The 27,667-nt window shown below is 37.6% G+C and overlaps 2 protein-coding genes across 9 annotated transcripts in view; one reads left to right on the plus strand and one right to left on the minus strand.

The window, feature by feature from the left end:
- The window catches only part of CCPG1 (cell cycle progression 1), a 43,309-nt gene extending 42,511 nt beyond the window's left edge, over nt 1-798 (plus strand). For 5 of the 6 annotated variants that reach the window (XM_047766294.1, XM_047766289.1, XM_047766291.1 and 2 more), the window contains one exon: nt 32-798. In XM_047766294.1, coding sequence (XP_047622250.1) covers nt 32-221 — 190 coding nt within the window. In that variant the 3' untranslated portion in view covers nt 222-798. The remainder of the gene's footprint in view (nt 1-31) is intronic. The other variant, XM_047766292.1, reaches the window with a different exon arrangement.
- PIGB (phosphatidylinositol glycan anchor biosynthesis class B) lies at nt 790-27,667 on the minus strand. 3 transcript variants are annotated; one of them, XM_047766296.1, is made up of 12 exons: nt 27,416-27,667; nt 25,445-25,580; nt 24,917-25,034; nt 20,408-20,512; nt 19,061-19,191; nt 15,691-15,831; nt 14,413-14,464; nt 12,579-12,745; nt 11,902-11,966; nt 4,519-4,732; nt 1,478-1,658; nt 790-1,166 (listed from the first exon to the last, which is right to left on the minus strand). In XM_047766296.1, the coding sequence occupies exons 1-12, from the start codon at nt 27,537-27,539 to the stop codon at nt 1,029-1,031; spliced, it is 1,572 nt and encodes a 523-aa protein (XP_047622252.1). In that variant the 5' UTR covers nt 27,540-27,667; the 3' UTR covers nt 790-1,028. The 3 variants fall into 3 exon arrangements, with proteins under 3 accessions (XP_047622252.1, XP_047622251.1, XP_047622253.1); XM_047766295.1 differs by having other exon boundaries at nt 12,579-12,790; XM_047766297.1 differs by lacking the exon at nt 20,408-20,512 and having other exon boundaries at nt 12,579-12,790.

Genomic DNA, 27,667 nt, shown 5'->3' on the forward strand with positions numbered 1-27,667 from the left:
CATGGATGAAAAATGTGTTTACTGCTTTCAGTCGACCAGATAAAAAGCAACGTATGGTAAATATTGAAAGCTCCAGGCATCGAAAACAAGAGCAGAAGCATCCTCAGCCACAACCTTATAAAAGGGAAGGTAAATGGCATAAATATGGTCGCACTAATGGAAGATATATGGCAAACCTTGAAATAGAATTGGGGCAATTACCTTTTGATCCTAAATATTGACCATCACAATTAAGTTAAATTAGAAAACTGTAACAGAAACTTGGATGCTTTCTATGTTTGGTGTTGAAACTAAGATGAAATTATCAAAATAATGTCTTTTTATCATTTCTATGTATCAGTTTGATGACTTTATATTATTACTCAGAAGCATCAAGCAAAAGCTTACTAACTTGCATTTTCCTGTAGTTTAGCTTTGCTGAATTTTTCTGGCACTGAAAATGTTCAACTGTAGTTTTATTAAGGAAGCCAAGCATGCAACAAATTTTGTGCATGAAATGAGACTTCCTTTCAGTGTATGAGCTTAAAGCAAGCTCAAATCATACATGACAAAGTGTAATTAACACTGATATTTGTGTTAAATTTACAGTAGAGCTTGAAAAAAGTACATTGTGATGGAATTTCATCTTTAACATTTTATAATCTTACACTCACTTCTTGTCTTTTTGTGGGTTCAAGAGCCCGTTGACTTGTGAAGAATTTGCTGCCTTCTTATGAGCTTGCTGACTTGTTCTCTTGTGAAATTTCTTAAACATCTGAATATTGTGGAAGAAACAATAAAACTACACCATGAGGAAAACTAAAGGTCTTTATTTAAAATATCTAGCATTGTATTAATATATGATTTTATATTTTGTGATTTTTTCAAACATTTCCTCAGTAGTGATATTTGGTAAAGCAGTTTATAGTGGTTTTTCGCTAGTTCCATGGATATTACCCAGTATTTACTAGCATGGTTAAGCAGCATCTGAATATTTCCACTCAGCAGTGTTTATTTCTCTGAGAAAGATCTAAACACAGTCCAGAATTTCATCTTTGGTTGAGTTTCCCTTTTAACTTCCGTTCGTAGACGTATATGTGATTTCCAGTCCAATGCTCCGGAAAGTGAGTGTGGAAGAAAACAGCAGTTCGTTCATAGTTGTGTGAAATTAGGAAAGGACTTATTTCCTAGAAGTAAATGTTTAAATAAAGGCTACATTATGCAGAGTACTCTCTCAAGGATTTAAGAATGACCTATTATACACCTTTTTTTCTTAATAAAACAATGCAATTTCTTAATACAAGAATTAACTCATGGTAAGTAACATATACTCCTCAGTAGTTATAGAACTAGTGCTGATTTTGACTAGGGAAAATACCAATTAATTATAAGATACAGGTTGAAAGGAGCCATATAAAAGTGATATTGTCTAATTTCCAAGTATTTGTTAAACTTGAGGTGAGATAAAAATACTGTAACTTTTTTCACATTCTCTTACCTTCTCCAAAACGTTGAAGATGATCAAGTGAGTAGGTAGTGTTGAATCATTGTGAAACTCTCTATACAGCCACTTTAAGGGATTTAGATAAAATATATCTGCTTCAACAAGATAATCACTTTTTCCAGTCAGGTCTGGGGGACATTGGAGAAATCTCATTGGAAGTGGGTAGTGGACATGGCTATGGAAAGAAAGTTTTACCATTATAGTTATAAGAGGTTAAACTAATTGTGAAGGTTTTCAAGTTATTCTTAGGCTAAATCATGTTGACATAACAAAATGTGAAATCTGAAACTAAAACAGGTTCCAGTTAAGGTGAGGAATGCAGTTTTCTCAAAAGTGAAGAACATGATTCCCACACCATGTACCTGTGCAGTAACACAACTTAACAAGTCCAGACTAACAAGTGAAATTCCATTTCGAAGTGGGAAGTAGGTTGGCAGCTTGTGGGACTCAATATTTTCTACTATTAGATACTGTTCTAGGATGGATGGGGCCTTTGGGACCATGCAGGTTACTTGTTAATAAGACAGTAATACTTGGTAAGGTAGACATCTACCCATGAACCAGAAAGGATTCTTCATTATTTTCCCCTTTTTTAAATCTTTTTAGGGCCTCACCCATGGCATAAGGAGGTTCCCAGGGTAGGGGTCGAATTGGAGCTGTAGCCGCCGGCCTACACCACAGCAACACCAGATCCGAGCCACAGCGGCGACATACACCACAGCTCACGGCAACACCGGATATTTAACCCACTGAGCAAGGCCAGGGATCGAACCTGTGTCCTCATGGATGCTAGTTGGATTTGTTTCTACTGTGCCATGACAGGAACTCCCTATTTTCCCCTTTCTGCTCTGAATCTTTATGACAAGTTTTTCCTTGGTTGTTGCTGTTGTTCTTAAATGTTTATATGAGTAAGATTTAGTAATACTGAGCAATGTAGGTTCACTGATTAACATCCAAATAAATAATGGTTTTATTGTGGCATAGAAAGACTAGAGTGGGTGTAAAAATGATGGATTGATGAAACATAACAACTTAAGCCAATTACTTGAACTATACAAAAAGCCATGTGGATAACTTTGCTTTAGGAAAAATTAATATAAATAAAATGTGTCTCAGAAGTTTATTTTTATCTAAGAAATGCATACAAAGTGAATTTGCACACGACCTTAATACTTCAGGACTTTTACAGTTTTGAAGATGAAGGTCTTGATTCAAGGGTAAAGTAGTAACACCTGAGAAAAAACTGCCAGCCTCATATTCCAAAGTAGGTATTAGACGTGTGTGTGTGTTCCATTGTGCATGTCAGAAAAAAATCTAAGATGAGAACTAGGTGAACCACACAAAGCCTTAGGCATCAACTACTACAACCATGTATGGGAAGCATCTGAGTACTCCTAGAATTCCTTTTCTCTTTGGTGTTAGCACTTTTGTGAACATGGAGGGAGAAGGAATGTCTTTCTCTGAGCTCTATTCTTTTTATATAGTATACGATCCTCAGGCTAAAGGAATACCTGGGGTTTTACACACAGTAACCTGTGGCTTTTGCTAGGCAATCCCAGTTCTCCAAACTGCATATTAATGACTGACATTAATGATTCAGTTAATTAGGGTATTCCAAAAGTGTTAAATTACCTTAAAATGATACCAACTTTGATATTAAATTGACTGATTATAAACATGGAAAATTAGCTTCACGGAATTCCCGTCGTGGCTCAGTGGTTAATGAATCCAACTAGGAACCATGAGGTTTCGAGTTTGATCCCTGCCCTTGCTCGGTGGGTTAAGGATCCGGTGTTACCGTGAGCTGTGGTGTAGGTTGCAGACGCGGCTTGGATCCTGTGTTGCTGTGGCTCTGGCATAAGCCGGCAGCTACAGCTCCAATTCGACCCCTAGTCTGGGACCTCCATATGCCGAGGGAGTGGCCCAAGAAATGGCAAAAAGACAAAAAAAAAGAAAAGAAAATTAGCTTCAGATTGTTTAAAGCCAGATTAAGTTAAATAGGTACAGGATTTTCTAAAGGAAAGCTGTTTGTCTTTTCATCATTATTGCGCTGTTGGTAAAGTAATAACAGCTTCCTGAAATACAAGCATAAGGTCAGTGATGTCTTTTTAAATGTCCTGCATAATTAAAGCAGTTTTAGTGTTATCTCCCAGATACACTTAATCCAAGCATTAGGAGATCATTTAATTGAATTCCATAATTTATTTTTTTGTCTTTTTACGACTGCACCCATGGCATATGAAGGTTCCCAGGCTGGGGGTTGAATTAGAGCTGTAGCCACTGGCCTACACCACAGCCATAGCAATGCAGGATCCAAGTCACGTCTGCAATCTACAGCATAGCTCATAGCAATGCTGGATCCTCAACCCACTGAGCAAGGCTAGGGATCTAACCTGCATCCTCATGGATGCTAGTCAGATTCGTTTTCTGCTGAGCCATGACAGGAATTCCTGGAATTCCCTGATTTTTGTAGACAAGACAGCTGGTACAGATTAAAAAGACTGGTTTAAGACCAGGACAACAGTACACCAGTAAATCTGGACTTGATCCAGTGTTTTGAGATTAATTCAAAATTATGTAAATATAAGATGCATCACCAAGATCTGTAGTAAAATCAATGATAACAATTTTTTTTACTAAGAATACCATCAAATAACCTATACATTATTTTATACTACATTTAAGTCAGATTATTTAAATGTAAGTTGTTTGTTTCGAGAAAAGATTATTAAAGTGGTATATGGGAGTCCCTTGGTGGCCTAGTGGTTAAAGATCTGGTGTTGTCACTGCTTGGTGTGTGGGTTCAGTCCTGGCCTGAGAACTTCAGCATGCCATGGCTGCAGCTAAAAAAACAAAAGGTGTATGATTTTCATTGACACAGTTCAAATGACTTTTAAAATTCATTGTGAATAAGTATGAATAGGAGTTTCCAATTTCTTACACAGTCATTTGATCAGTTAATTTAAATCTAGGAATCTAAAGGAGTTTTAAAGTAGTTTTCATAATAATAGCATATAGTGAACAACTTTTTTTACCTATAATAAGGAGTAGAGTGGCAAGGCATCATCATAAATACTGAAGCTTTAGATATATTTGGATTGTTGTAACAGAGTTCTTGAATATTAGTCATGACATCAAGAGTACCTCGTTGATGAACTAAACCAGTATAGAGGGCAAGAAGTGTATTTGATAAAAACAGGAAACTTAGAGCTGCTTTCTTCCATGTCTTCAGGCTGTTTAGTGAGTATCCTATGTAAAGACAGACATTGAATTTTAATACACTGGCAATCTTTTCTTATAGCTAAGCAAATGTCAACTGCACATATATTTAATCTTTCATGGAAATGTAGCACAAGCTGTAATGCTGTCATGGACAAATAAAGAAGTAAGCAGTAGGTCCTCTTTTAATTTCTTGACCATTCACTGTCATTGTCCATTATCTCCATCTTGACCTTTTTGCTAGCAAAACTAATTGAAGTATAGTAGAAAGATGTGGCAAGGGAGTCAACAGATCTAGATTGAATTGTAGCTCTGGCATTAGTTTCCCCATTTGCAAATGGGATAACAGTACTTTTTTCAAGTATTAGAAAGAAATGTGTATCCAGTGTCTGTCCTGGTACCTAGCAGTTGCTAAATAAATAGGACTTGTATTTATTCCATTTACCTATCTCTTTAATCTCCCAAACCACTTGCAGTGGACTGGGTACAGACAAGTCTCAGTAATTCTGGAGGAAGTATAACAGAATATCCTCTTAGAAAAATACACCACTGGGGCTCCCGGGATATCTTCAGTGGGCAGCTTATGAGTGGTGCTGTTAGTCTCCTAGAAGAGTAATTATGATTTTTTCCTTTTTCTTTCACCATAGTGTTGGGCAATTTGGAGATGGTAAACTATTTTTTAATCTATAAAAGTAATGTGGCAAAAAACCAAGTAGAACAAACAGGAGGGTAAATGAAAAGGAAAAGTTCCTGTCCCCATCACATAGTCCTACTCTCCAGCAACAGCCACTAATAATGAGCACATTAGGATCTATTAACAGTACTATAAAAGAACAAGCCTTTCCCCGCCAGAAAAAGAATAAGCTTATTAGTAAACTTCTTGACATTTTGTTCATGTTCCACATGCACTGTCTCCAGGGAACAGATGATCTTTTGGAATTTGGCGCTTCAAGCTGTGGCCTGCCTGAAACTTAGGCACTAATTCCCACTGGGCTCAAGGCACTGTTTTTTATGACCATTATCTAATTGCTGTGAGCTATCTTGGTTTAGCTTAGTCACTAAAAATGATTAAACACGAATAAAATTTATTTTGAACTGTTCCCATTTAACTGTATAAAGTTGGCCTTAGAAGGATTGTTTCAAAAGAAATCAGGACCTGTAACTCACTTGAATCACATCTAGTACTTGACACTAACTGAAGACACCCAATTTATCCTTGTTACAAATGAAGAAAAAGTATTAACGTTCAGTTTTGGAAAGACTAAAGATACTTTTCCTTGTATACTTAAATGTTTCTTAATTAGCTGTGGTGCCTTTATATAAAGATTGTCTTTTATTTATTTTAAAAGGCTTGAATACCGTAAAATGGACTGAAAATAATTTCATCTATTCTAAGACATCTAATACCTGCTGCTTGATAGCTGAAGGCAAATCTGGGCAGGAATCCTGGATGCTCAATTTTATTCCTCTAAGAAATTTAACTTACTTTAATTTTTAATCGAAGTATCCTCTGATTATTTTAAATATTAAATTATTCCATTCAGTATTTGGAATATCATACATCCATTTCACCTAGTACTACGAGAAAAGCATCTGATTAACTAAACATTCTGAGAAGTGGTATGATTAAAAAAAAAAAAAGGTAGCCAGATCAGGAAAACCAAGCCTCTATTTAAAACTTAAATCTGAATTTATAAAAATGAAGAACTTCGCTTTTATCAGAACTGAAATAGGATTTCAGAAGTTTTGATACTTCTGACATACCCATGTCTGTAATTCCAGACGGCTATAGCAAACCAGCAAGTACAACTTAAAATGGGTTGACAGCCAAAAACTAAAATCAGTGGGAAATTTAACAAAAAGCTACATTAAAGTCTAAGCCTTCTAAAAGAGAAGCTGCTCTCAGGAATACTCAAATAAGTATAATGTAGGAATCTGTAAAGTGGTTGACTTATTAACAATTTGTTCACTCACTAGATGTTCATTGAAATTTTTATCAGAAAACTACAGCATTAGGGAGATGACAGTATTGGTGACTGATATAAAATTGGAACACATGGCGGTTAGTGTTGTAAAAATCTGGGTATGGTGCTGTAAGAAAACATGCTTGTATTCCCAGGCTTCTTAAGTACCAAAGTGGGTCTTTGAAGTTAAGTAATGCTTACATAACTTCATGTTGATCTTCACTTTCTGAAGCTAGCTAGCTCAATTTTAGGATGGATCCTTTTAGTGAGAACTAAATCTCCACGTTATTTGGAGAAGTAATCTATTTAAAATGCTGGGAGAAGGAATAGTTGAGCAGGCTTGAATTTGAAGACTCTGAGGGTTTTCAAACCATCTGACAGTGAAAGTTTCCCCCAAAGATTTTGGAAACTGGGATTGCTAAATAGCTGGAAAGATACATTACAGCATCAGTGCTAAACTGAGCCACAAGAGAAGAACAGAATCTATGATTTCTTTACAGGAAAGCAGAATGGTTTCTTTAATATTTCAAAGAGATAATTAACAGGATCCTAGTAGCTTTCATTCAGTAAGTCCTTTTAACTGTATACACAAAAAATGTGGAGATGCAGTTCTCACTGAAAGAATCTACCCTAAGGTGAGCTAGCTTCAGAAAGTGATAGTCACAACCATGTAAATAATGTAAGTCATGAGCGTTGAAATACATTCCCCTGGTCCCCCACATAACACACAATTCTGGGAACACAAGTTTTCTATCTGTCCCATAAACCACTTACAGAAATCTTTCTCTCATGATTCAGTGTGAACCCTGATGACCACCTGTCAGAATACAGGCCCTTTCCTTTTACATGGTATCTCTTGCTAACTCAGTGCTAAACATCCCAGAATATTTAATTTGCTCCTGTTATCTGGGCCTACAAGAAGATAGTTAAAAGTGGATATACAGAAAATTTCTGGAAGTATTTATAGGAAAGTGATATTTACCATCTCTAGAGCCTGGGGCTAGAGGATTACAGGAATATACTAATGTTGGTGTTTGTTTTTTAACCACGATTCTTCTTTTTGCTTTTTGGGGCTGAACCTGTGGCATATAGAAGTTCCCAGGCTAGAGGTTGAATTGGAGCTGCAGCTGCCAGCCTGTGCCACAGCCACAGCAACGCCAGATCTGAGCTGTCTTCGACCTACACTACAGCTTACAGCAACACTAGATCCTGAACCCATTGAGCAAGGCCAAGGATCAAACCCGCATCCTCATGGATTCTAGTTGGATTTGTTTCTGATATGCCACAGTGGGAATTCCCATGATTCTTTTTATAATAAAAAGTTCACTGGGTTCTTACTAAATCATTCTCATCAGATTATTGCTTAAAAAGTATTCTGAATCTATTATGTCCCAGTTGACTGCTTCCCAGGATAAAATCTTAAAAAATGAGTATATAAGAAGGCCTTTAGTGAGTTGGTTCCTTCTTCACTTTGCCGTATCTCCTGATCCTGTATTATTTATCTTGATAGACAATAATTTTTTTTAAGTTTTGGCTGTTTAGTTTGGCAAACGGTTCTTCAGCAGTGACTGGTAAGTTTCATCTTACTAAGGTAAGTTTCACCGTTAGAAAGAGTATGGGAAAGTCAGGGACTGTACATTACCGAACCCATCAAATGCTTAGGGGATACATCCTGGTTTTTGCAAGAAGTATTAGAAGACTCAGTGTTGAGGAAAAAATCTCTACCAAGTTTTACCAGAGATATTTCTGAGTTAACCTGTTCATTTTTAAATACTCCTTGGGAAAGTTGTTACTTCAACTTAAATTTCAGTGTTTTTATGAAAATAAAAAGGGGGGGGGGTTAATTCTAGAATGAGAAAATGTACAAGAGGTGGGCCTGGGGAAGAGAGACTTTCGATTACTAAGAACCATAATAAGAGTACTGGGCACAGATAGAGGGAGGTGTCAGGAATGATTTTATGTTGGAAATCATTTATAAGGGAATCTATGTTTTCATCTTTCATAGTGAGAGGTCAGTAGAAAATGCCCAAAGCAGTAACCTTTAAGAACATTATTAGCATTTTATTTAGAGGGAGATAAAAAACAAAGTGACCACCTAAAAGAGTGTAAATGATTGCCTTTGAGGACAGTAGTGGGAGGGAGGGCAGGAGCTCTTAAAAACTCCTTAACCTACTTTTAAAAAAAATTTATATGCGGTTTTGCTTAAAAGATTAGCATATGGAAGTTCCCATTGTGGCTTAGTGGTTAACGAACCTGACCAATATCATGAGGATGCAGGTTTGATCCCTGGCCTTGCTCAGTGGGTTAAGGAACCGGCATTGCTGTGGACCCCTATGATGATAGGGGTCCATCAGCTATAGCTCCGATTGGACCCCTAGCCTGGGAATGGCCCTAAAAAGACAAAAGACCAAAAAAAAAAAAAGAAGATTAGCATATAGGAAAAACAAAGTTGATTAATCATGGACAAGTAAGTCTGCATTGGCCATTGCAGTAAAAACAGATTAAAGCGGACACCCAACCCAGAATGTGGCAGCAGGTGCTGGAAACAGCATAAATAACACAAGTTCAATCTAAGAATTTCAGCGTTATTAGACCAATACCACTTTACTTTTACACATAAGGAAAATGAGGCACAAGGTTATACAGTTCACTAAGGATCAAAGTCAATCAAGGAAGGTATGTTTTCTACAATTAAGTCTTATATTAGTTAGGACCAAGGGAAATTCAAATTAGGTATGAGAAGTTACTATAGACTGAAAAAAATGGCTGGATCCATTCTTCTTCCTGTGTTTAGTTTCTACACAAGCCTGAAGTTTGTCATTTCTTTGTCTGGCCTGGCTTTATGACTTGGTTTGACAAAAAAAATGTAGCAGAAACGACACTGTCCCCTGTCGTTTCTTGGGCTGCCCTCTCTTGGAGCCCTGCCTACACCAAGCTTGATCAGCCCCAGGTAGCCTGCTGGATAATGAGAGCACATAGAAGAGCAGAGGTACCTTGGCCTATAGCCAGCTGAATCCCAAATGTGACAGCCCAGCTTATTAGTTCAGTAGAGCTGCCTACCTCATCTGTAGCTGATCACATTTGCGTAAGTGAGCTCAGTGGAGAACTGCCCAGCTGAGCTGGACATTTTTGTAAGTAATAGTACATGAAGTCTTAAGACACTAGGTTTGAAGTGGCTTGTTACACAGCAATTGCCAGCAGAATTGTCATGTTTTTATAAAATCAGGTTAAAATATGTCACAAAAGAATAGAATAAAACTGAGATTTGAGGTGCAATACAACTCAAGATCTCAGGTAGTTACATAAGACTCCGACGGGCCTGTTTAAAACTTGTAGGACTCCAGTGAGAACTGTTGTCTTAAGTCATTCATGAATACCCAAAGACTTTTGTCTAGGGGAGCTCAATACTTAATTGGTTGTACTGCTGGTTGTTAACAGTAGAATTCTAACTCTTGGTGGAAGTACAAGTCTACAAGGAATCAGAATCATTTGGCACACTCAGGAATCTTACATATATGTACCCAAGGAAAAGCTCACGTCCTGTGAGAGGATCAGGGCTTTTTCTAGGTCTCTTTCCTTTAGGGATCTTTCTGAGTAGATACAGGATGGAAGAAAGGCTGATTCTTGTACTTTGGAAGGGGATCTCTTCAACCCTCACCAGCATTTTATCTCAATCTTTTGAGACTGGGAAGAAGGGGTTACTAGGATCGTGCCAAAAGATGAAAGATTCAGTCTTCCAGAATGGGAACGAGGAGTTAGGCAACTCAGTCCTTAAAACACTTTGTAAAGACAAACTCTTTGTAAAGACACAGAGCAGAGAAATAGAATGCTGGAAAAACCAGATTATAAAAATGAAACGCGGAGTTCGTGTTGTGGCTCAGTGGGTTACCAACCGGACTAGTATCCATGAGGATGTGGGTTCAAGCCCTGGCCTTGCTATGAGCTGTGGTGTAGGTCACAGGTGCAGCTCAGACCCTGAATTGCTGTGGCTGTGGTATAGGCCAGCAAATGCAGCTATGATTCGAACCCTAGCCTGGGAACGTCCATATGCCACAGGTGCGACACTAAAAGGCAAAAAAATAAATAAAAATGGAATGGAACAAAGTTCTTAAACTAACCACACAAAACGTGTACACACAAATAAGTATCTGTCCTCCAGTAGTCTGGCAGTGCTCACCTGGGCAGAAAGAAAACTTAATTATAACTCTTAAGTGATTATAAAATAGAAAAAAATTTTTTGAATAGTGATTTGTGAGCAGATTTGCTCTGCTAAATGGGCCCACTATTAAGACTTGTTAAACAGCCCTTTGATGCTTACATTTTTATTTGTGCCTGCATTTGTATGTGAAATAGGATCATAAAGATACTGTATGACATTAACTTTGATTTCAATACTTTAGATGTTTCAAAGTATATTCTACCTACCTGTGTGTAAATTGAAGAGAGTACCTACATCTGAGATTTGTAGATAATGTTTACACTGGTCAAAGAAAGCTGATTAATTCAGTGTGTTGTTAGGAAGGGTTTTTTTGTTTTTGTTTTTGTTTTTGTAAAAAGTTTGATACCATTAACTCCCTAGTTTTTCTAAGCCCCCAGGCCCAACTCATTACTCATTTCTTCCTTCCTTAGTCCAGTAATTTTTTTTTTTTTTAGTGACTAATATCTGAAGGAAGCTGTCATTTATTCTGAATTAAACTTGAAGGTAATAAAGTTTCAATTCATACATTTTTCAAACCAACCAATATAAAAAAAATCATATTTTCCAGAGTTGAGTAACTTAAGACTTTTAAAAAGTCACATGGAAAAAATTTACTTCAAAGACCTAGTGGAAAAATGGAGAAAAAAAATCAAAACTTAAATCATTGGTGTGAATCATGCATTAGAGTGAGTCTTAAAGGGACAGATGTGTGTAAAAGCATTAAAGATTAGTTTCAACATACATTTTTAATTTGTGGAATGAAGAACTTTGTAGTTTAAGTTTACATAAACCTAAATTAACTTTTCTAAAACAGACACACTATATTACTTTTTGGCGAAAGATTTCTAACAGCCAGAAAAACCACCACCAAAAGGTACTATAGGCACTGGATCCTTAGGTCTTTATCTCACTTTACAGGAAAAAGGACATTTAAGTTGCAAGAAGATAATGATGCAGTCAAGTTTAATAAGAATTGACTGTCTTTCAACTATTTCTTTATAATGGATTTTTTTTCTCTACTATACAAAAAAACTTACCACAGAACACCATACAAAATGGTAAAACTGGATAGATAAACCTGAATTCTTTGTGGCTCAACATGCTATAATAAAGAAGAATATTAAAAGAAAATATTATTTTCTCATATTAAATGTTAGTTTGAGAAGTTAATGTCTTTAAAATCAATATAATTAACATCTGTTTTTGTAATTACTGAGACTGAATTTCATGCTTCAGGGATCAGTCTCATTATTTTTGGTTGTAAAGGTAAAAATAATCCTAACGTTTGATGTCAATGCAAAATTCTAAAGTACTATTACTGTCTAGAAAAGGGATTTCTATTACCAATCCATCTAAGTTAAATTACTCATTTGGAATAAAGGGGCATACATTTTTTTTGCATACATTTCGTTTAAATACACCCCTCTGGTCCCTAAATAAAGTTTTGGCAGTTTCTGTTTTTCAAAAGCAAATATAATTTGTTCAACCTCTTAAAATTGAATGTAATCTTTGTTAAGCCAGCTATAAGTTTATGTATCAGAAGTATTCAGTCCATCTGAACACCGGAATAATTACATTTTCTGTCTGCTACATAATCCCAACAAGCCATAAGATTTAATGCATCTCCAAAAGATAAACAATTTACTTTTTGAAGAATTTAGTTAATTTCTTGGTAACATTAACTGAAAAATTATTTGAACAAATAAAATCTTACCTATAAACTAGCAGTGTCCACAGCACAGTCACCAAAAATATTCTGTACCTCTTTGGAGTTAGAAAGCAGCCATGAATAAAGAAGGGTAAGTGAGTACCCAGGACAGCTGGAAATCCTTGACTGAAGTACCAGTGCCATGGATGAGAACCATAAAATGATCCCAAGTTCTGTAGCACGTTAAATTTCAGAAAATTATATTGAACCAGAGTCCACTGGCATCATTGAAGGAGGGAGAAACAGAAATGTATTAATACCAAGGGTGAATCTTTGGCATTAGGGAACTTGGCAGAATCTTGACATTAAATCAAAGTGAAGTCTAAAGACCAAATAATAGTTTACATGAATAACTTTGATTAACGGCCATATGAAATCATTTTTTATTTTTATGTTCTAAGTATTAATGTGTTCTTCGTTAATTTCTAAAACACTAGTTTTTTTGAGTCAAGAAACTGCCTATTTTGACAATGCAAGTTGTACATACAGTTAGATATAAGAGAATCCTTAAAAATAATTTTTATGAATATATGTTTGGTGCCCATATTAAAAATTTTACTACATAAAAAAATAATAAAAATTTTACTATAGTACCTTATGGTATCAGATATTACCTATTAAGATAAAGCTTTGAAAACACTGCAGTTTGAATTATAGCACAAAACAGGTGCTATAAAAGCAACAGCAGCTAACGTTAACTGCTCATTTGTGCCAAGCAATGTTCTAAGCATTTTACATGTATTATTTCATTTAATCCACCAACCTTAGGAGACAGGTACCATAGTTATTTACGGATAAGGAAACTGCCAAGAAGATACACACCTTGTCCAAAGTCACACAACTAATCATGAGGGCACTAGGCTTCAGATGGTAGCATCTGATTCCAGAGCCCATAAGTGTCTTTAAAAACAGTAAACTTAAAAGCAACCAGAGGCCATTCACCAAAAATCTTAAGGTTAAAATGCCAAGCCAGATACTTGAAGTAATAGAGTAGTAGAGTATCTAGTTAATCTGAATTCTGAATAATTAGGGTCAATTAAAATCATTAAAGAAAATTAATCTTTTTTTTTTTTTTTTGGTCTTTTGTTATTGTTGTTGTTGTTGCTATTTCTTGGGCCGCCCCCGCGGCATGTGGAGGTTCCCAGGCTAGGGGTTGAATCGGAGCTGTAGCCACCGGCCTACGCCAGAGCCACAGCAACGCGGGATCCGAGCCGCGTCTGCAACCTACACCACAGCTCACGGCAATGGCGGATCGTTAACCCACTGAGCAAGGGCAGGGACCGAACCCGCAACCTCATGGTTCCTAGTCGGATTCGTTAACCACTGCGCCACGATGGGAACTCCAGAAAATTAATCTTTATTACAAGCCTTGACAAAAATGTTCAAACCTGACAAAAATGCCTTAAAATGGACTCAAACTTCAATTAGAATACACAGTTCTGTTACACTGAAAGCATAGCAAGTTGAACCAAAGGCATATGCTAGTAGTTTTTTTCCTAATATGTATCATTAAAAAAATGATTTGCCTATGTTCCCAAATAGTCATGGATTTAAACATGAGGTTGGAAGTTCCCGCTATGGCAGGTTAAGAATTCTACTCTAGCAACTCAGGTCACTGTGGAGGTATGGATTCTACCCCTGCAGTGGGTTAAAGGATCTGGCATTGCTGCAACTACAGTGTAGGTACAGTTGTGGCTTGGATTCAGTCCAAAGCCCAGGAATTTCCATATGCTGTGGGTGTGGCCATAAAATTAAAAAAAAAAAAAGTTGAATTTTTAGTGTAATAAATAATTACATTAAAATAAGCTTTAAAAAAATAGCTTAATATATTTTTACTTACTTGACCAAAAAAAATACGATCAATTATCAGAGACAGACTCAAAGTGACAAATCTGAAAAATAAAACAGAACTTATTGAAAAATCCAGTAGTGGCATATGGTTGTACAAAGTGCCTTACATCAAAAGCTGCTTTTAAAATGCTGTAAAAGTTTCATCAACTGAATATGAATTTACATGTTTTGAAAGATACTTCATTAAGAGAAGCTGTATTTAAGCAAACTTTTAAAAAAGTGGTAAACACTGTATCATTTACTGCTGCATACCCCAAAACTTGGCAACTCAAAACTGAACATTTATTATCTCACAGTTTCTGTGGGTCAAGAATCCAGGTGCACCTTAGCTGAGTGTCTCTGGCTGATAACTTATCAAGATGTTGGCTGGGGCTACGGTTTCATCTGGAGGCTCTTGTCATTCTTCCCTATGGCACTTATTGTCACTTGAGAAATATACGTTAATCATGTTTTTAGCTGTCTCCCCCTCCACTAGAGTGTAAACTTCATGAAGGAAGGGATTTTTTTTTGTTAAACTGCTGTATCTCCAGTATCTCGAACAGCACCTAGCACATACTAGGATTAAATATTTGCTGAATGCATGTGTTACATTCAAAACAATGTTAGAGAAATTACAACACTGGGAACTTAGCCACTATATGATTTTGTCCTTTTTAACAGCTCCAGAAAATACCTCTACAAAGGAATCCTGGTATATTGAAAAAGATCACTGCTTTAGGAGTCAAATGCATTCATCCCTTCAATAAATAACTATTTTGGCTATTCCACTAGGTCTAATCCTAGGAGCTCAAAATGTAGTTAGAAATCCCATTTCAGTCACAGCATCAACCCAGTGACACTAACTCATTTTATAATTTCACCAAGCCCTCTTGTTTCCTCTTTCACAATGTAAAAATGCCTACATTGCCTTGATGCAAGAATTATGAAAATCATTAATATATGAATACATATTATATATTATAAAGCCCTAAACAGATATAAAGGAATCAAGTATCTCTAAAATGTATTTGAAAAATATTTAGGAAATACAGCCTAGGAAAGTTCTAACTTACAAAAATTGCAGGGATCCTCACTTATATAAATTAAAATACTTAATCAGAATCACAAAATATAAAATAGAAAATTGGAAATACTATATGTTTCCTTGGTCTGATAGTTCTCATTGATATTAGAGATACCTCATTGATACTAAAGGATGTAAAATCTTGTTCATAATCTATAATTTATAGGTTATTAAGATTAATAGATGAGTTGTAGTCATACTTACCCTACAGGTAAAAACTTATGCAGAATAAGATCAAGTTTTTTCTGTTCTTGCCAGAAATGTCTGAACAGCAAAGGTATCCAGGGGATAACAGCCGTGGGACGAATTATGACGGCAAGTGCCACCAAGGATGAGTACTTGACACTATCAACAGGGAAAATGTGTTGTCAAGATAGCTAGGAAATGAGTTAGAAGTTAATCTATTTACACTGATATAACTTTTTTTTTTTGTCTTTTTGCCTTTTCTAGGGCCGCTCATGTGGCACACAGAGGTTCCCAGGCTAGGGGTCTAATCGGAGCTGTCGCCACCAGCCTACGCCACAGCCACAGCAACTCGGGATCCGAGCCACGTCTGCAACCTACACCACAGCTCGCGGCAATGCCGGATCCTCGGCCCACTGAACAAGGCCAGGGATTGAACCCGCAACCTCATGGTTCCTAGTCGGATTCGTTAACCACTGCACCACGACGGGAACTCTGGTATAACTTTTTTTTTTTAATGAACATTTTCCTTTTGGTATAAATAGCTGTGTGAACTGGGGGAAGTTAAACTTTCTGGCTCTTATTTTTTTCTCATCCATAAAGACATAATATCTAAGGTCTTTTCCAGCTTTAATATTCTAATTCTGGTATTTTCAAGTAGGTTTTTCTATGTCTTAATGTTGGTCATGTTTACTGAGAAGTATATGAACTTTTAACTGTACAACTCTGCCCGTTGCTTTCCTTGTGGAAAAAAGATCAAGTTTCTCCTAAAGAGATAAAAGGCAGTCACAAAGTATCATTCTTTAAGAAAAAAATAAGTTCCTTTAAAGAAACATTGGGATTATTTAGGCAATAATGGGCTTTTGGCACAATGTGATTTTGTTTTGAAAGTAGCTGGTAATTTTGTCCAACTGAAAGATGTACATACACCCTTGATTAAAAAAAATAGCTTTCTATCTAAATCTTTATCATCATGGGTAGGAATGTAGATTTTTACTATTAGGACTTCTCTCAATTAATGGCTTAAGAAAAGTACTTGGTAATTTACTCACAAAGACTGCAGATAATGTGGCAAAATAAAACAACTTTATGGTACCATTATATACCTGTTTACTAATAAGTAACTACAAAGAAATTTCCAATCTTGGTGAAAATGTATGAACAGGAATTTCAGTTCACATGCTTACAGAGACCAGATAAGTTTCAAAAACATATCATATAGGCTGCATGGAGGCTCTGATATTGTCATGAAGGAATCCTGGTCCAAAATGTTGCTAAGCTCTCCATTTTTTTCAGGAGAAACCAGAAATCCAGATTTCATGTAAGATCTTGCAATTTCAAAACTTTGCATCCCGGGCATAGGAACTTCCGAATGCCATAGGTGTGGCCAAAGCAACAACAACAAAAACTCTGCCAAGTAGTTTATTCAAGACTGCAGTTAAAAAAAAACAAACAAACAAAAAAACAAAACGACACTGTGCAGGTGAAATAAAACATTTGTGGCTTCGTCAAACTTTCAGTCAGCCTAATTGCAAATTCTGCCATAGTGAAACTCCCTAGAGGATGCCCACATTAATATACCTAGTCCTAACCTCACAAATTGTCAGACTTGGATTTCTTAATCCATCCTGAATATTTCTACATAAATTTCTTACTGGCATTCAAAGTCCAAAGTGTATGAAATGCACCCCACAACTTTCTCCCAAGCCTGGTTGGTGTCTAGTATTTAAGTTAATAGCATCACGCAGTTTTGCAGTCTTAAAATTTTGGAGTCCCCTTAAATAGCAGCTTCTCATCCTACACATCCACTTTGTTTCCTTCCTATTCCCAACTCCCATCATTTTACATCAAGTCCTCTCACTTGAGTCTTTTCCTAATAACTCTGTCACTTGTTTGGAATCTTCATAATCGCTGTCTTCTTTTATTTTTTCTAATTGACGAGAAATATTCCTTAACATTGTTGTCATCATCAACATTGACTGAACAGTTACATTATAACAGGCCCTGTGCTACACACTGTCCATAGACTGTCATTTAATTCTTTTTTTTTTTTTGCCTTTTAGGGCCACACATGCAGCATATGGATCTTTCCAGGCTAGGGCGTCGAACTGCAAGTGCAGCTGCTGGCCTATGCCACCACAGCCACAGCAATGCAGAATCCGAACCATGTCTGCAGCCTACACCACAGCTCACAGTAGTGCTGGATCCCTGACCCCACTGAGTGAGGCCAGGGATCGAGCCTGCATCCTCATGGATACTAGTCAGATTCATTATCACTGAGCCTCGATGGAAACTCCCTCATTTAATTCTCGAGAGCTGTTTTATTATTCTCATTTTATAGAAATCAGTGCTTAGGTATCCTCATCTATCTGTAACTTAAGTATTGCTCGTTCCTGCAGTCAAGAGTCTAATGCAGAAATGCTCTTATTTGATTTGATCCTGCCAACAATCTTTATATATAAGGAAGAACAGACACTGGCTTCTTAACCAGATTCCCAGATATTCTGGCTTTCTCCCTTTCAGTATATCCTAAATACTGCCACTACAAAAGAATTATTTCTATATCAGAATTAATTATGCCATGCTTTTCAGAAGCCTCTAGTGGTACCCTACTAACTACAGAATAAAGTGCCAAGTCTGAAGAAGGGTAAGGTTCCATTCCAGCCTCATCCCTTTCTTCTCTTCTCCACGCATCCTGCCACACATCAGCTCCTCAGGACAGCCTACCCAGAATACAATAAAGCCCTTTTACAGCTCTGTGCCTTTGCTCATGTTATTCCCTTTGCTTGGTATTTGGGTCCCCGAATTATATAAACCTAAACCAGGTCCATGTATTTGCTATATGCTCATCCAGATCTGCTCTCCACTCTTCACCTGCTCAGTGGGCAGGGAGTGTGACCTGTATGGACTCTTATCAGTCTTGCAAATTGGCTTTGGTTAATTGGAGGGCAGAAGAGTCAGGGTGTTTTATTCACCCTGGTCTCTTCTTGGTGTGGCTAAAGGCTGGTCGTGCTTTCTCCTGTTGGGGCCCCTCTCAAAGTTATGTCTCTGTGGATTCCAGTAACAGGTTCCAGTCTTTGCCCCCTGGAGCCAAAGGGTAATAGAAACTTCCAGCCAGGACTAGCCCATGGGTATCATGGTACCCCTTATTAGTTTTTCTAAACATTGTTGACACCTTTGTAAACAGTCCTTTTATTAAAACTTCCTTAATTACCCAGTTTGAGTATATTTGTTTCCTGTTATGATAAATATCCACTGAGAATTTGTGGTTCCAATAACCTTCATGAACAGTAGGGGGACAACTGGACATTGCAATATATTGATAATTTAAGATTTTTCAAAAGCATGCTTTAGAGTCTTGTACCTAATTATTAAAAGCAATATATCTCACCTGTTCATAGACTTTGACCCTTCCAAAGGATAGTAGAAAAGAGCAATTATAGTGAGAACAGTTTCCATGGTGTTTGTAAGGGTTCTGGTACAGCAATACCACGTGAACCAAGAGCATAACTGGCAAAAAAACTAAGAACAATTATAAGCAAACATATGGAGTGGGGAAATGGAAAAGCTTAGTATTATCTTCTAAGGAAAATAACAAGCAAGTCTAAATATTGCAAAAATTGCATCAAAAGGTAAATTATGTTAAAAGTAGGCATGCCCAAACATTGTTTTAAGTCTACAAAACAAATGCCTTAAAAGAAACTGTTAGTTGGTGCAGGAGTGTTAAAACACATGGTACTAGTTTCCTGTCTCTTCCAATACAGGCTTTAAAAAATGTTCTCAATTTTTGTGGCGTTAAGGGCTTTTCCAGAATTAGAAAATCCAAGTGCTGCTACTTTGGAGGAAGGATTTCAAAGGCATTATTATGCCTTTGCCATTTTCGGTTCAGCCTTCAGCAGTGCTTATAAGCACAAATTAAAGAGAATGACTTAACCCAGTTAAGCAAGGACTCAACTGCTAAACCAATCTGTCTTTTTACTGCAAATCAATTTACTACCTGCAGAAATATGTCCTCTTAATAATTAATAAATTGTTAGTATTCATAAATTAACAAATTACATTTCAAAATATGGTAAATTGGTTACTTGAAATTCGAAATATATGTGCTAATAGAAATATTTTTAAAAAGTATTAAGATTTCTAAACTGGATCATATAAGCTTACTTAATTCAGTAACTCTTTAGGTTATGGTTTAAATGGGACAATCCATTCAATACTTAAGTGGGAGATCAGGAATCTATCTCCCCTTGGTGAAATAAGGCAAATGACAAAAGACAGTCTTCTATACCACATTCACTTACAGAGTCCAGCTCTTTCCAACATTCTAGCCAAAAGTGAAGGAGTGCATTAGTGAAAAGATATTTCTTAGGCTCAAGTCTCAGGCAACTGGAGGAGGTGATTTGTGTGGTAGGCAATGATTTAGAATTATTTCTACCAAATTTTATGGAAAGTGAGGCAAGAACTCTGCTAGTTTTGAGTCAAAGTGCTTTCCAAGGCTGTGATCTACGGTTCAGCTTCTCAGAGGGTTGGAGGGCATCAGTAGCTTCTGCTGCCTAGGGCTCAAAGGAGAGAGATGGCATGTGCCACTGGTATTTTACTGTTCTCTATTATGGAAGTAATTCTACAAATTTGTATGAAGTTCTGAAAACTGTTCTGGGAATCACGTTGACATTCCATGTGCTTCACGCTCAAAGGAATGAAGTAACTGACATAAGTTTCTAAAGTATTTAGGACTTACCACCCATCTTGCCACTTGCTGATTTTCTAGTTGCTTCATTAGTGAGTAAAGCCTCAAGTCTGCCATAGCTGACAGAAGTGCTTGGGAAAGTCTAGGAATCCAAATCTTCATTAGTTTAAAAAAAAAAAAGTATTAAAAATATATGTTGGTTCACACAGAAAAATCATAAGAAATCAACAAGCTGATCCAACTATCAGTTGAAAACCATTCTTAGAAAAAATAATAGATGTATTCTATTCTTCTTCAAAAATACCTGGTTTTCTACAGAAAAATTACATTCATTTTCATGGACATACCAAAAGGTAGTTTTATCATTCTCATTTTCCCTCTCTGTAATATATGTATATTACAACACTACTAACTTTAAATAGCCAGCAAACCACTTCATTGTATGAAGTTTTCTTTTAGAAGCACATTTAGTTATTTTCATTAGCATAACAGGAGGTAATTTTTTAATCAAACACTTAGATCAGTTCATTCAGTCCTTCTAACAGGCCTGTGAGACAGGTACTGCTTTATAGAGGAAACCAAGGCACAGAGAGGTTAATTTACCCAAGGCGGAAAGCTAGTTAGTGTGGAGGCTAGGACTCAAATCTGCCTGACTCCAGAGCTCCTAACTACTAAGTTAGATTGCAATATAGATAATGAAATAATAGGAGTGAGTTTTTTAGGCACAAGTAATCTACAATTACAAAAACATGGTATTCAGATGACATTTAAGAGTAAAAGTAAAAGAAATTAAAGAATAAATATAACTTAGAGTTAGTAATTCTAATGTATCTTTGAGTGTCTGTTTTGTTTTTTGCTTTTAGGGCTGCACCCATGGCATATGGAAGTTCTCAGGCTATGGGGTCGAATCAGAGCTGCAGCTGCGGGCTTACACCACAGCCACAGCAACATGGGACTCGAGCCATGTCTGTGACCTACACCACAGCTCACAGCAATGGACCCACTGAGTGAGGCCAGCGATTGAACCAAATCCTCATGGATACTAGTTGGATTTGTTTCCACTGAGCCATGATGGGAAATCCTCTTTGAGTTTTTAAAACATATCATTACTATCATTAACAAATTAACACTTGCTGGTAGAGTGCAACTTAATTTTAGCTTCTTCAAAGGATGTGTTTCTAAAACTTTATACGTAAATGTGTATTTTTGTTGGATCAGACTCACTAATTTTACCCTGTAATTAGAGATGCTTTACTTTCAGTTGTCAGTGGCTTCTAACACTTTAGCTTTATGTCCTTTCTCTTCATCAGTAATCTATAAATAAATGTTTAAACTTTAGTTAAAGATACATTGTACTTCGTAATTCCACTTAAACTGTGCCCTGTAAAATACAGTAAAAGGCACCAATGTACACACCTCTTGTTCACCCTGCATTAAAAATCTGTAAGCTTCCTCCTCACTTCCCAGGCATGCAGGCATGGGAAAAGTTTTATGTGAAAAGTTAATTTGGTTACAAACTTAGTATGAGCAAGGTAAGCCACTTTCTTTCTTTTTATTTATTTTTTTTTTTGGCTTTTTGCCATTTCTTGGGCCGCTCCCGAGGCATGTAGAGGTTCCCAGGCTAGGGGTCTAATCGGAGCTGAGCTGCCAGCCTACGCCAGAGCCACAGCAACGTGGGATCCGAGCTGCGTCTGCAACCCACACCACAGCTCACGGCAACGCCAGATCCTTAACCCACTGAGCAAGGCCAGGGATCGAACCTGCAACCTCATGGTTCCTAGTCGGATTCATTAACCACTGCACCACGACGGGAACTCCAAGGTAGCCACTTTCTAAAGGAATCCTTGTGTACAGAAAGAAGTATATAGTATTTATGAAGTTAATGGTCCCACTATATTCTGAGTTAGTTACCCTAGCTTTCAATATTGTGTTCCATTTCAAAACCTACATTTTAAGATGGACATTAATAAGTTACAAGATGTTTAGTGGATATTATCTGATTATAAGGTTTAGAACTGGAGATGTTTATCCTGAATAAATAAAACTTTCTGAAGGGTCACGTAGAAGTCCTGAATTTAAAAGAAGGTAGATTTTATTAGCTCAATGCAAAAAGTAAGTGGAATTGTAAATTCCTAGTAATTAGCAGTCTCTCCAGACTTTTAAGATACCATAACTTTCCAAGTTACAGGAAGGATCTGACAAGAATTAAACAGTTGCATGTGGCTTCTGGAAAATAAAAACTATTTTAGTCCAGTAGGGTAAAGAGGAGAGGAACATGCCAGGGGTAAACCTTAGAGATGAGGCCTGTGTTGGCAGCTTACCAGTCTATACTCCTGTTCTTTAAGATCCCGACTCCTCCCTTAAGCTCCAGGAACCAAATGCCCTTGTGCCGTCTTCTGACTGTTCAAAGCCCCCACTGTGGTACCCCCACAGGTCTCCCTTCTTATCCCTCTTTCTTCTCACATGTTCTAAGCCAGCGCTGTCCAGCAGAAATACAATGTGAGCCACATATTTAATTTTAAATTTTATAGTAATCAAAAAGTTAAAAAAAAAAACCCAAACAGGTAAAATGAATCTTAGTGCTCATTATATCTAAAATAATATCATTTCAATATTTAATTAATATAAAAAGTTATAGAAATATTTCACATTCTTATTTTGTACTAGTTCCTTGATACCTGGTATGTGTTTTACACTAATAGCACTTCTCAATTTGGACCAGTCACATGTGGCTAGTGGCTACCATATTGGACAGCAGACCTCTAAGCCAGCCCTAAATCTGTGCACATACTTTATGCAGTTTAGCTAGAAGTTATCTGGAAAGAGCACTAGGCTGTGAATAGGTAGAACTAGCATCTAGTTTTAGCTTTTAACATGCTGTGACTTTGGTCTGTTTTCTTCACATCTCTGACCCCTTCTAGTTCTAAAACTATAAAATCTATATTTAAAATAATCAGTATAAGAGTATGAATGAATGACTGACAGCATCCTAATAGTTCTCTCTTTGCTCTAGCTCTAGCTAGGATAGTTTTTTGGGAGGTTAGTAGGGTGGGTAGGAGGGGAACAAGAGGAAGTTTCCTTTAAATCACAAAATAGCCAGGTGGGTCAGCTACAGGTTGAGGGCAGTGGAGTGGATCGTTCTTAGAGGAATAAGAAGTATTTCAATCTTAAAAGACTTCTTCATTCATAATACAAGCTACTTTCTGGGAGATTATATATATTTGCCTATGCTTCCTATTTATTTATTTATTTATTTATTTATTTATTTATTTATTTATTTATTTAGGTCTTTTGTTGTTGCTGCTATTTCTTGGGCCGCTCCCGCGGCATATGGAGGTTCCCAGGCCAGGGGTTGAATCGGAGCTGTAGCCACCGGCCTATGCCACAGCCACAGCAATGCGGGATCCGAGCCGCGTCTGCAACCTACACCACAGCTCACGGCAATGGCGGATCGTTAACCCACTGAGCAAGGGCAGGGACCGAACCCGCAACCTCATGGTTCCTAGTCGGATTCGTTAACCACTGCGCCACGACGGGAACTCCCTATGCTTCCAATCTTTATGAATCCTGCATGACCTAGAAGCTAGTGGGTAGCACTGAGAGAAGAGGACGCACAGCTAACTTATGCATGTTTAAATGGGAGAAGCCCTGCTACTGCTCTAAATATCTCCCTAAGATAGTCCCAAATGAAGCATCAATTCCACTGACATGGTCCTTGTTTCTCAATAAAGGTTAATCAAATATCACTGCAAAGGGGAAGGTACAGTACAGCACAAAACAAACAAACAAAAAAACCAAAAACCTTTTAGAACCTCAGTGTCTTCCCATGTTTCAAAAAACCCCTAAGGATTTGGACTGCCTTTGGAATTCTGGGCCACTTCCCTAACAGAAAATGGGGAAAGCCAAACTTCTGAGTCCAGCTTGCAGACCACTTTAAGAATCCTGAAAGTGAGGTTAGAAAAACTTTGGCACCATTAGTTTTTTTGTATCCTCTCCTGGCAGCTGACTGCAGGAATTCATGATCTAGGTATTACAGCCCTGCCTAAGATTGATGGCTAATTACTACATAGCACAATGACTGTACATATCATTAAATTTTTGTCAAATTTCTCTGTTTTCATTTCAACACTAAGTCCTGAGTGGGTTTTGTATGTATCTAGTCTTCAAAAGCTCACATAACATGGTCTTATGCTCACAAGTTAAAAACAAGATATAACACTGCTCTTAAATAACTCTTTTATGAAGGAAATATACTTCTAAAGTACAAATAATATATAATGTAGTCATTTTGAAAATCTGTATATTTTAACAGGATTGGTCAACAGAACACTTTCATGCCCAGTCTTATGTTTTAGGCACATATTGAACAGTTACACATCACAGTATGTCTCTGAACCCTGGGCTTCCCAGATATGGTCAGAGTTTGGCAACAGCAGTCTTAAAAACAAACTTCATGATACCAGTATTATCATTTAAATAATTTACATTCACCTTTAAAAAAAAAAAAGGATTGGAATAAATCTGTTAGCAACTATTTTTATTATTTTCATTTAAACTTACCAGTAACTGAACACTATCTTTCCCCAAAAGATGCAGAATCTTGTAAATGCTTGCAAAGATTAATGGGTAAGTGTAACCCCTCAATCTTTCTGTCCATTCCCAGGTCAAATAGCCATAATTAGTAATGTTAAGGACTAATATTAAGCAGCATTGAAACAAAAAAACCTCTTTTCATTTCCATATACAAAACAGTTCATTTTTTGGCAAAGAAGCTTAAAAACATAGCATTTCATACTGGATATTTGAAATTAAAAAATGCAGTCGGCCAAAGCATTTTTTCTTCAAAGCAGGAATGTGTTCTTTACTTCATCCATATCCTCCACATCACTGAGCACTGTGGAAATACATGCTTACAGGTGGAGTCAAGTACATTAATGTCAAAAGGTACAGAAGAAATACTAACATATAGAATTTTAAGTTAAAATTATTTGAAGAAAGTATGGAAAGTTGATTGAAAATATGTAAGAGAACTGACAAATCCTAAGATGAAAATACATTCTAGTCCAAAAAAGAAACTATAAAGGATATTTGAAAACCATGTGATGTGCAACTTCAAGAGACTGCCAGTATTCATCTGGAACAAAACTTGTCTGGACTAAAAAGCAGTTACATATTCGTAATGCTATGGTAAACAAGACCAGATAAATGTTTTCGCCAAGAAGATCTGAAAAAAACAAAAAAGCCAGGTAATTGTAGCACACAAAGGCAAGTTCCACTGGGGAACTAAAATCTGCTGCTCCGGTTGGCTCCTTGCTCAAGCTCTGTTAAGGCACAGGTATGAACTCTAGCCCCTCCACATTACTCTTAGAGCAGACCTGGGCGGAAAGTCAGACAAGGGCCAGAGCCTCACCCCTGGGCGATTACCAGTCCTTCATTTAACAGATCTTTCTTGCAACTTACAATATAGAGAATATTAAGATAAAGAGATTGGGTTAACTAAGACCTTAGGCTGTTTTATAGGTTATCCTATATGTGTGTCCCATGAAAATCAGTTAACAACTTACTAAAGAAGCAACACTTTGCACATGTGCACACACTGGCATGTGAAAAGGTCCTCTCTACATTTAAAAATAGCCTTACTGATACTTAAAATGCTAAACACTGAGTTCATTCCTTTACTTGCACTATCTTATTTAATCCTCAGAATAATGCTATGGGGTAGGTTTCATTAGCCCTCTTTTACACATGAGAAAATTGAGGCTTAGAAATTAAACTGCCTTCTCAGGTCAAAAAGGTTTAAATGACTAAACACGATTCAAAATCAGATCTGTGTTCCGACTCCAAAGCCCTGCTCTTAGCCTGTGGAATGAATACAGAGTTTTTCTAAAATGTGAATTTAGTTGCCAAACTTTGAAGATCAGATTTTTAATTAACATCAGTATTGCAGCCTATCTTTAAGATCTGGCAACACAGAGCTCAACTGGGAACAATGGGCTGGTCCTGAAATGTAGAGTGCTTTATGTTACTTGCCTGCTGGGCCTCCTGAAGACTTGAGTTTGCAACCTGCCTCTGATCCACTGGGAGTCTCTGCTTTCAATCTGGGTTCCCGACACTCTCCTTCCTTATTTCCCAGGAACACCTTTTAAATGTTTCCCAGACAACTGGTACACTCAACACCACATACACGCCCCTTCTGAACTTTCATCTTCCAGAAACAAATTTCCCAATTGGACTGTGTCTGTTGTCAAAAAAGCTTGTTGTTCTTTCCTTCCTTCCTCTTACTCTGCAGACTCAAGCAGAAGAAACTATACTCAGAACTGACCCTTGAATATCTGACCTTGGATACCTACAAGTTCAACCGTACCGGTGGTTCTTTACCGTGGTTACTACCCTCTACCCTGACAGGACACGGTTGCTTTCTAACAAAGGGTGTGTTAGGGAAACGAAAGGAGCGAGCTTCGGCCCAGTTGCCTCTCCTCCCCCCGCCCCCCATCACAATTCTTTCTCCCTTCCTCACTTTTTCATTGAGCGAAGTAATTCTCCCCTTTCAGGGTCTCAGGTTTTCAGAGGTTGAACCAGGCTCTCTTTTCATACCGCTTCTACCGAGCTTGGCACATAACAGGGTCTCAATAAATTCTGAATGAATTAGGAGTCCTTCTTTACATTAAACACCCTCTCCGACAGATCAAAATCGGACTTGCTGGGGTAATTTTTCTTCTGTCAACATTACATCAAGGCCAAAGAGAAGGCGGAGGGGGTGGGAAGAAGTGCGGCAGGGGTCAGACCTGATCCCACTCCAGGAATCCGCCTCACCTAACTACGAAAACGTTGGGTAATTCTGGGCCTGGTGCCCCCATTTTCTTTGAAGTGGCGATGGCCGCATCATGCATATTCACTTCACGCGGCTGCGGAGAGGATGGCATAAAATAATGCAGAACGCAATGCCATGCAAGCGTCTGGGTTCGAGACTCCTGCCTCGAGAGCATTGAGATTTCCTGCTCAGAGTCTGCGATTTCCCGCCACCGCTACTCCTCTCGGCGTCCACACCCCCTCACTCACCTCGGCAGCTCCCGGTGCGCTCCTGGGGGCTGACGTACAAGGTCGACTTTCTTTTCCGAAGCTTTATCTTCCCGTGGGAGCGGTTCTGGAGACCGCGGAAAAAGAGGCCGCCTTCTCGCTCCATCCCGCATCTGCTCAGAGGTCCGCTGAGGACCGCCCGCAGTCGCGATCTCTGGCAGTGGGTGGCTTAAGTGGTGTGCGTTGCTCTTCCGCCCACTAAGTTTGGCCTCTGCGAGCAGCCTTCGCTCACAG

This window comes from Phacochoerus africanus, chromosome 2 (assembly GCF_016906955.1).
Source record: "Phacochoerus africanus isolate WHEZ1 chromosome 2, ROS_Pafr_v1, whole genome shotgun sequence".
Taxonomy (NCBI): Eukaryota; Metazoa; Chordata; class Mammalia; order Artiodactyla; family Suidae; genus Phacochoerus; species Phacochoerus africanus.